A 10,144-nucleotide genomic window follows, 5' to 3' on the forward strand; every position below is an offset into this window, starting at 1 on the left:
TGCGTCATGATGCACGACATCACGATGCATGAGCGCTACAGACACCCCCGTGACAAACCTTTCCGTGCAGGGAGGAGGGAGGCACAGCAGCCTCTTGCCTCCCTTCTCCCTGCACGGAAAGAAAGCGGCAGCCGCCACTTTCTTTGCATGAAGGGAGAAGGGATACACGGGGCTGCTGTGCCTCCCTCCTTTCTTCTCTCTTTCTTTCCTCCCTTCTCCGCTTTCTTTCCCTTTCTTTTCTTTCTTTCCGCTTTCTCATCCTTCCTTTCAGATTTAGAGTGAATTAGAAAAAATTAGGGACCCAGGTGGCGCTGTGGTTAAACCACTGAGCCTAGGGCTTGCTGATCAGAAGCTTGGCGGTTCGAATCCCTGTGACGGGGTGAGCTCCCGTTGCTTGGTCCCAGCTCCTGCCAACCTAGCAGTTCGAAAGCACGTCAAAATGCAAGTAGATAAATAGGAACCGCTACAGCAGGAAGGTAAACAGCGTTTCCATGTGCTGCTCTGGTTTGCCAGAAGCGGCTTTGTCATGCTGGCCACATGACCTGGAAGCTATACGCCGGCTCCCTCGGCCAATAATGCGAGATGAGCGCGCAACCCCAGAGTCGGTCACGACTGGACCTAATGGTCAGGGGTCCCTTTAACTTTTAGGAAAAGTTTAATGCACTTGCACTGTTTTATGTTTACATGTTTGATGACAAACAGCCTTATGTTTATAAGTGACAGTTTTCCTGCTAAGTACCTGCATGTCATAAGCATTTGAATTAAAATTACCATATTGAAATCAAATCTGGGTTTTTTTTTTAAAAAAAATTATTTGGTGTGGGTTGGAAGAGGGGTAGTCTTATACGGCGAGTATATCCCAAACTCTATATTTTAACCGGAAAAATTGGGGGTTGTCTCATACGCCCAGTCATCTTATATGCCGGAAAATATGGTAGCCCTTGGTTCGGGAGCAACAAAAGGCTATAATGGGTATTAAATGATCATGCAAAGCTACAATAACATACTGAGTCAGAGGCTTATGTATGATCTCTTTTGGATGTGCATTTTAACACTTTTTTTTTTAATGAGGTCAAAGGTTCTGGGGACGTTATGAGTTATTTGCTCTTTCTGAAGGCAAATCTATAAGGGGTTTTGTTTTTTTTTTGCTTCCTCTTGCTTGAGTCACTCCCTATTAAATTCCACATAACCTTTCTGCAGAATTTATATGTGCACTAAGTATGAATGCAGAATAGCCTCCTAGCAGAAATACCGGGCAAACTTCATCTCTAGACGCATGTACATCTCAAAAACCCATTGCAGAGAAATTTGCATTAGGAAAGACACAAGCTAAGCCACATGTTTGGATTATCAGCAAATAGTATGCCTGCTTCCATGAAGTAATCATCTGAGCAGCACAGATGTAGCAAGAAACTATGTGGATCACCCTCTGCCAATGTGAAAGAAGATCAGTGCGAGGAGCTCCACCACAAGATGGTCCCAGTGCATTCCTTCAGCTTAAGAGATCCAGTTCTACCCAAGGGTAACCCAATCTAGTGATTTTTCTCTCCAAATTCCCATCCCGTGCCTGGTTTAGAGATATTAGGAATATTGGATAGAGATACAGCAAACCGTTTAGTGTGCTTTCTGTGTCTCTGGAGGCATACTGAATATTTCAGGACTGTAAATGTTTTTCGTTTGGTAGGACACTGCACTACACACACACACACACACACACACACACACACACACACACACACCTGGAAATATTTATCCTTTAATTTTAAATTGCAAACACTGACCAAGTTCCAACACTTCAAGGAGCTGAGATGCTCACACTCTTCTGACATACTGTTTGCCTTCAGATAAATATTTTTGAAGAGATTCCTATGAATTCATACATCTGAGAGCTGTTCTGTTGGATTCAGTCGTCCCCATATATTTTCTTTTAAAGAAAAATCCATGTGAATAACCAGTTCTGGAAAAGCATTTTCCACGCAGATGATTCCACAGTAGTAATTCCAAGAATACTTCAGTGCAGAGTAGAAGTTACAGTAGAAACTGGTTCTTCAGACATATTTCATTCCTTATCTTGTTGGCAGTTTCCTTGTCCATGTCTCTTAATTCTTTATTTCATTCTAATCTTGGCTGGGCCATTTCTATCCTTAGTATAAATCTTCAGATGCTTTGAAAATCAAACATTCATATGCATAATCTAAACTACATATCATTTTTAGTGAAAGGAAGATTTCCAAATTCTTTTAATAAATTCACTCGCTATCTAGAAAAACTTTAACAAATACATTGGCAAAAGATCTTAAGAATTTTGAATGATAACATTTATGGTAGATAATGGAACAGGAAAAATAGCATTGCTCACATAGGCATGTTTCCAAAGGTGTTTGCATCAGGCAAGATCCTGCTACCACATCCCATACTGTTTTAAAAAAGTTCTACAGTCCTAAGGAGAGCAGCTTTTGCAGGGAAGACATGGGGAAACAGCAGTGGGTGGGCATGTTTATCAAAAAGGAAAGTATGCATGAAAGAAAGTGTGTTCTGCTCAGGCAGAAATACATTTGGAGGCAAGCCATAATAGGTAATGCTGAGTTAAAGCAACAACAACAACAAAAGATTTCATTTATTCAAAATAATATTCAATCAGCTCTAAAGTGCCTTGCCATTTGTTCTTTTCATGACAACTCCATCCCGAAAAATTATAAAAGGAGACCAAGTTTCAGAAAAACAACTGGATGAGCATAGCTTCCCATCCCACATCCATCTGGAACATGTTAACGTATTCATTAAAGCAGACTGCAACACTTTTCTCAACCACTCAAGCCATTTCCCCCAAATTTTGCCAGTGAAGAATTCTGGCTGTCAACAGAGTAGGTTTTAGTTCACTGAACAAGCTTACTAATGGGTTATACTGGATTTTATAAAAATGTATATCCTTAATCAGTCCTAAGATATTTTGCCAATACATTTTCACCCTCCTATGTCTCCACCATGTGTGAAGATGGATGGCATCCACTCAATGATATCTTCCACAATTCCCAGACAGCATACATTTTTGTTAATTTGGGAGGTTTAAGTTTTCTAGAAGTCTTCTCTCAAAAATATGTGTAAAGAATAGCTATGATGAAACTTGCATATAATAATTCCAATGTTCTTCCAACTTGAGCATCTCCAGAACTCTTTCCCACCACCTGATTATATATCACTTCCTTTTATTATCAGTAGAATCCATGCATTTAGATTACAGGCTCCTATAAAAATTCATATTCATCACCAAATGTTCAAACTCAGTTAACAGCTTGGTAGTTTAATCTTAGTACTGTAAATAAATTTCTGTGTTTAAGGTACTAAAGAAGGAGGGTTTTTTTCATCAGTTGAGGAAAGACCAATTGGTCTTTGTTTAGTTTCATGAAAGAAGCTCTGCTACAACGTGACAAAACACAGACACAAAGAGTGGGAGAGGGAGCCAAACTAAACTAAACAACCCTAAAAGTTCAGTATATCATCTGATCTTATTCCAGATAGGGTTGCATGCCAAATAGAATGCAACATTTTCCCAATGGCTTTATTAACCTGCATTATTGAAATAAAGTAAATACCCAAGTATTTGGATTTGGAAAATGTGGGGGGGGGGGGCAAACATATGGATGGTGTCCCAGTGGCTAAAAGACAGCTCCAACCTCGCGGTATTAAAGGCAGAACTCAAAGACTTGAGGCTCAGATCCAGTGTCAATTACTTCATCTCCATCACTCAGCTGATCTGAATGAAACCCTGCCCCAACCCAGGTTGGAATTCCAAGCTTGGATTGGCCAAAAGCAGAACTATTGGCGTTCTTGAAAGTGGCTTGGATCCAAAGGATCCTAAGCTGTCCTTGTCTCCTGAGGGGAAATGTAGACATGCTTCTGAAGATAAAGTATCCAGGCTCCTGAAGTATGGTCTAGTTTGAGTATAAGGGTTACCAGTGACAGTGTGGTGTAGTGGTTAAGAGCGGTAGACTTGTAATCTGGGGAATCGGGTTCGTGTCTCCGCTCCGCCACATGCAGCTACTGGGTGACCTTGGGCTAGTCACACTTCTCTGAAGTCTCTCAGCCCCACCCACCTCACAGGGTGTCTGTTGTGGGGGAGGATGGGAAAGGAGAATGTTAGCCACTTTGAGACTCCTTCGGGTAGTGATAAAGCGGGATATCGAATCCAAACTCTTTTTCTTCTTCTACCAACCTTTCTGGGCCAGTGGCTACATTTGGAATTCTGATAAAGTGCTGTGGGTGCCAGTCACAATGTGACGTGGGGGTGGGGGCATGGCATAACACAACCTGGCCGTTACTTCTAAAAAAGGAGAAAGTGAAAGGACCACAAATTGGAGCAGGCAACCCCCTCCATCAGTGGGGAGAACAGACTTACATCAACCACCACCAAAAGGGGGGGGGGAGACTTACAAACTAGGAAAAGTAAGCAATCTTTTAAATCAACCAATCTATCCAATGACAATTAGCAGGTCTACCATGACCTCTGCATTGATTATAAGCTACTACAATTTTGGTCAATTCTGCCCAATTATCTTGTATTTTTGTCTGTGTTCTGTAAAAAAAGGAAAGATATAATACTGTATGTTGGTTTTATTTACCTAAGCATTTCCCATTCTGTAAAGAACCAACCACAATTCTTTCTGCAACCCAATAATGGCTGTTAATAATTTAACTAGCTTATAAAACAGCAAGTTCAATTTATTCCTTTTAGATAGACTTAGACAAAGATATTTGAGTCACATTGGATGACTGGGAAATGATAATAATAATAATAATAATAATAATAATAATAATAATAATAATAATTTTGTATCCCACCGTCCCCGGCTGAGGCCAGGCTCAGAGCGGCTAACATCATAAAAATAACACAATATGCATAAAAACATACATCAATTAATTAAAATACACCTTAAAATTAATTCAGACAAGTTAAAATCTGGGCAGGTGGCAATTATTAGGTTGGAATTGAGAGTGGTTAATAATTGCCAGGACCAACTGTTTCCACTGATCATACAAGGATCTGTGAGTGGGTTGGGGGCCTCCTTTGGGCTTGTTTTATACAAAGGAAAGTAAGTCAAACTGCCTCCTGCCCAAAGGCCTAGTGCAGGGGTGGCCAACTCCCAAGAGACTGCAATCTACTCACACAGTTAAAAACTGGCAGTGATCTACCCACCTTTTTTTTTAGGAAGGAGGAAGGCCCATGGGGGATCAAAGTTGAGTTTTTTTCAGGGAGGAGGTAAAATGTTGAGCTTTTTTTAAGGGGAGCCACAGTTGTTCAGCTTCTTTGGGGGGAGCCAATGATCTACCAGTGATCTACCGCAGATGTGCAGTGATCTACCTGTTGGATGTGCCTGGCCTAGTGGAATGTTGGTATGCAAGAGTTAATTGTCCAAAGGATGTTATGCTCTGTCACTGAGCATATGCGAGACTCTGAACATGGAACAGCTCCATCTTGCAGTCCCTGCAGAAAGATGTCAAATCCCACAGGGCCCTGATCTCTTGTAGGAGAGCATTCTACCAGGCCGGGGCCAGGGCTGAAAAAGCCCTGGCTTGAGTTGAAGCCAGTCTAATCTTCCTGGGGCCCGGGATCTTCAAGGTGGTGCTGTTAGCAGACCATAAGGTCCTCCGTGGGGCATACCAGATGAGACGGGTCCCGTAGGTACGAGGGTCCTAGGCCGTATAGGACGTATATAAAGAAGCTGTAAATAATGTTTAGCTTGCTAGTTCTCATCAGGTATGTTGTTCTTGGTACCATTACTGGTTGGTTTGAGTTGGACCAGTGCAGGCTAGGGAAGCCCAATGGGAGGTTCAGATGAATCAATCAAAACCTTTGGGGCTTGTGCAAGTTGTCCACTAAACTGAATAAAACCAGAAAGATCTGAAAAGTGAGTCTTGTGCACCCAGTTATAGAGTCCTTTTCATTATCAAAGAGAAAATCAACTACCAGACTTTTAGAAGACATTTGAAGGCAGCCCTGTTTAGGGAGGCTTTTAATGTTTAATAGATTATTGTATTTTATTTTTCTGTTGGTAGCTGCCCAGAGTGGCTGGGGAAACCCAGCCAGGTAGGCAGGGTATAAATAATAAATTGTTGTTGTTGTTGTTTAGTTGTTTAGTTGTGTCCGACTCTTCGTGACCCCATGGACCATAGCACGCCAGGCACTCCTGTCTTCCACGGCCTCCCGCAGTTTGGTCAAACTCATGTTTGTAGCTTCAAGGCAGTGATCCCCCTTCATGGATCACTGCCTTGTCGTGGCGAAGGGACTTAAATAACTTAGAGAAGTTATGTTTTGACCAAATGTGATCCACCTGGAGAAGGAACCGGCAAGCCACTCCAGTATCCCTGCCAAGAAAACTCCATGGACAAAGACAACAGGCATTATTATTATTATTATTATTATTATTATTATTATTATTATTATATCATGTGACCAGGGACACGATAAATCCCAGTATGATGTGAGGTTAGGGAGCGCCCTTAACTCAACATTAAAGCACTTACTTTGAAGACATTACGTCCCAGGTTTAACCCTTGACATCACCTGTTGAAAAGGATGGGAGGAGCATCTACCTGAATCTCAAAAGAGTCACCACCAGCAAGAGTAGACAACACTGGAACAAATGGGCCAGTGGTCTGATGGTGTAAGCCAGCGCCATATGATGTAATTGCTTCCAAACCAGCTATGACTGAATTAAATACGTGTTTACAAACTGACAAATGGCAACAGTAACAACTAAACTGCACTAAACTATTTTTAAGAATCAAGCCTAGTGGTTACTACACAAGTTCTTTATTAATTGAATGTACATGCATACATGTGGTAAACTGCAAGAATGACCCTGTGAAAGTGTTTTGAGGTGGTAAGGTGTATAATGTGATTGGGTTCTATTAACATTTCCATGCAGATTAAAATATGTATGTGTTGACTTCTGTCAGTTGCAAGTTTGGGGGGGGGGAGTATGACAAAAATCACTCTTCAAAGTAAGTCAAAGACCCTTTTCATATAACTGCAACTGCTGCGTTTTGGCACCTTGAATGGTGATAAAACTTAAGCTTAGGCAGTCACCTCCAATACCAGGGGCTGGGCCCATGTGTCAGAGCACTTTGGCACACATGTTCATGATCTGACTTTACCCTTTGCTCATTTTGGATACAAATACTTTAGTGAACCTGTTAAAAGTTTGGTCCCCATGTGGGTCACCTCTGTGAGGATGAAATACACGAGTCGTCACATGGTGAGAGAGCTATTGGAACTGGCTAGTAATTTCAACTCACACTGACAAATCTCTGTATTTCTCTTTCTTTTTCGCCTACAGGAGGATGCGTCAGACTGTGGTGGGGTCTCTGGATTGAGCCCATCACTATGGTCTATGGTAGGAATTCAGCTTATCCTGCTCTGGCTGTTATCTGGCAGCAGACACTGCCAGTTATGACCCTGTTAAAACCAAAACCTGCATAATAAATCAAGATCCTGCCAAAATGTTAGCCCACCATTTCATTTGGAAAAGGAGGGTCCGTCTGCTCAGACCGCAGATCAATGGCAATGCCCATTACTTGATATATTCTTTGGGAAAGACTCTGAAGGCACCCATCGTGACTGCATGTTGGCGTGTCAGATCTGTAAACGTGTGTGAATGCTGCATCATCTAGGCCATTGGAACTGAATTCTCTATGTGCTTTATTGAAGAATTGCGGTTTCTGTGCTTTTGAAGACTTTTCTGTAAAAAGGGCTCCCCTTTAAAAGGTTATGACATGGTTTCGGTTAATTTGACCCGAGTTTTCAATTGTGTTGCACTCTTTTTTGTTTAACATGAATGCTTTGTAAGGGGGAGAAGGAAACCCGGCCATTTCCTTAGCACTCTTATTTAGCGTACTGATGTTTTAATGTCTGCTTTCAATATCACTTGTGTCCACAATGCAAAATAGACTTTGATCCAGAGTTGGTTCAGACTGGCTAGAAGACCTCTACAGAGATTCAACACTACTTAAAATGCCTTATGACGAATTATTCCCCCCAGCCATAATTAGTCTAAAGGGGTTGCCAGGTTGAGTAGGCTCATGAAATGAATACAATTTTTTAAAAGGCAAAAATGAAACAACATAATGTCTAAGTAGAAGGGTTATTGAGAATGTCATCCTTTGGCAGAAAATGTGGTTTTCATCCCAAATTTGGTGTCTGTTTCCTCATTGCACAGTTATTGATGTCCACATCACAGTTCTTGTTCTCAGAACAATGACTTACTGCTAGCCAAGTCCTCCAAAATGTTCAGACACAAAGTTTGTGAATAAAAATTTCTTTGTGAATATTGAACGTTGGTTTCCAAGGGTATTTTGCATGATGTTGAAGCTGCTACTTTTGCTGTTTCTTTCAGTTTGGTTTTTCCCCTTTATTCTTTTGATGGTAGAGTATAGGTTTTGGGATTTTTTGTTTTTGTTTCTTTGAAAAGGTAACCGAGTGATTTTTGTTGTTGTGTGAGATACCAAATATTGCAATGTGATGCAATTTGATCTTAAGTTATATATTGTTAAACAGATATCTGAATATACTGTGCAATGTAAAAGTGGAAAGGAGGTATGGTACATTTATCTGTCTGCACTAATAAGGAAAAGATGGGTTTTATGCAGGTGAAAACACCTAACATTCTATCTACAGGTGTTTTAAATAAATGAAATCAAATTACAGGCATTTAGATTTGAAGAGCATGTATGCTCAGATTTGTATCTGGTAGATTCTTGTTTGTTTCCATTGCAGTTAGTACCTACCTATTAGTACCTATAAAGCATTTACCTTTTTATTATTTTATAGTTAAAATGTGCTGAATTCAACTAAAACTGTGCTGAATTTTACTAAAACAGTAGCAAAACCTGAACAAATGGGGAGCCTTGAATCTATATGTATGTTCAATGATACTTGATTGTCAATAATAAAAAATACTGTTTTTTATACAAACCTGGTGATGAATCGGATAGGTGAAGGAAAATAACAGTAAAGAATATTGTAGATGCAGGATAAAATCATAGCTGCCAAGTTATCCCTTTTTTTAAGGGAAATTCCCTTATGCTTAATAGGCTTCCTCGCGAGAAAAGGGAAAACTTGGCAGCTATGGATAAAATATGTTCTCACCCTCATATATTTCAGAACTAACCAGTATTGCAAGACAGCTAAACCAATGAATGTTTAACTTTATTGATATTGTAGAAATCTGCTAACAGCTGCAGTGTGGTATTTACTTTGTATAAGAAACCCCACTTTTAAAAAAAAGTAATAAAAAGCTGTTAAATGACTCTCATCTAATGTTGAGTCCAAACGTCTATGAAAATTATTGGGAATGCATTTATATGCAATGTCAGGTGGGTTTTTTTTCAAACTTTATATGGATTTAAAGTTTCTGGTTTTAGTCTTGTCCAACATTGAATTATTTTCTTCTTAAGTACCCTCGCTTCTAGCTTTACTATGAAAATCAGAGATTATAGAAGAGCAACATAATGAGGACAGTTCTTTAACAGCTTGTTTGCAAAGTCATGTATGTGGTTGTAAATAAAAGAACAGTTTCAATGGATTTGTAGGAAGCAGTTGTGTAATCCTAAGGAAACATGAAAATGGTGGAAAGAAAATAACTCAGGAGAGTCTCATTCTGCTGCACTTTTGTTGCCTTTACCCAATTATCATCAGAGCCAGAATGATTAGCTTATCTCGACTAATATTCTCTTTATGAAGAAGACACTCATGAGGCAGCAAAAGTTTGTTTGGCAAGTATTCATTTGCATCTTAGTTTCAAACACTAAAAAAAAAAAAAACAACCAACAGGTGGCAGTTAAGTATTGTGTTTTCTTTATTTTTTTCCCCTGAAATGTATTAGGAGTAAAATTGCAACGTTGTTGGACTGAACTCGGCTTCATCTTGCTAGGAGCTGATTGTGCCTTGGATGGTTAGACTAGTGGGAAGAGCTGCCTGCATCTTATGAATTCCTCTGCTGGATCAGGCCATTTGTCCATCTGCTTCAGCATTCTGCCTAACAATGGCTGGGCACAGGTATTTAAGAGAACTTGACCAGAGCACGAGGGATACAACAATCCCTCTTGTTAATTCCCAAGATTTTTATAGTGAAAAATCATCTCAGCC

The 10,144-nt window shown here is 40.2% G+C and overlaps 1 protein-coding gene across 7 annotated transcripts in view; it reads left to right on the forward strand.

Moving 5' to 3' along the window:
• Nucleotides 1–9,581, forward strand: part of CACNA2D1 (calcium voltage-gated channel auxiliary subunit alpha2delta 1) — a 407,398-nt gene extending 397,817 nt beyond the window's left edge. For all 7 annotated transcript variants that reach the window (XM_088651901.1, XM_035127294.3, XM_088651903.1 and 4 more), the window contains one exon: nucleotides 7,338–9,581. In XM_088651901.1, coding sequence (XP_088508027.1) covers nucleotides 7,338–7,374 — 37 coding nt within the window. In that variant the 3' untranslated portion in view covers nucleotides 7,375–9,581. The remainder of the gene's footprint in view (nucleotides 1–7,337) is intronic.
• Nucleotides 9,582–10,144: the final 563 nt, after the last annotated feature.

This window comes from Zootoca vivipara, chromosome 9 (assembly GCF_965207765.1).
Source record: "Zootoca vivipara chromosome 9, rZooViv2.hap1.1, whole genome shotgun sequence".
In the NCBI taxonomy this organism is placed as follows: domain Eukaryota; kingdom Metazoa; phylum Chordata; class Lepidosauria; order Squamata; family Lacertidae; genus Zootoca; species Zootoca vivipara.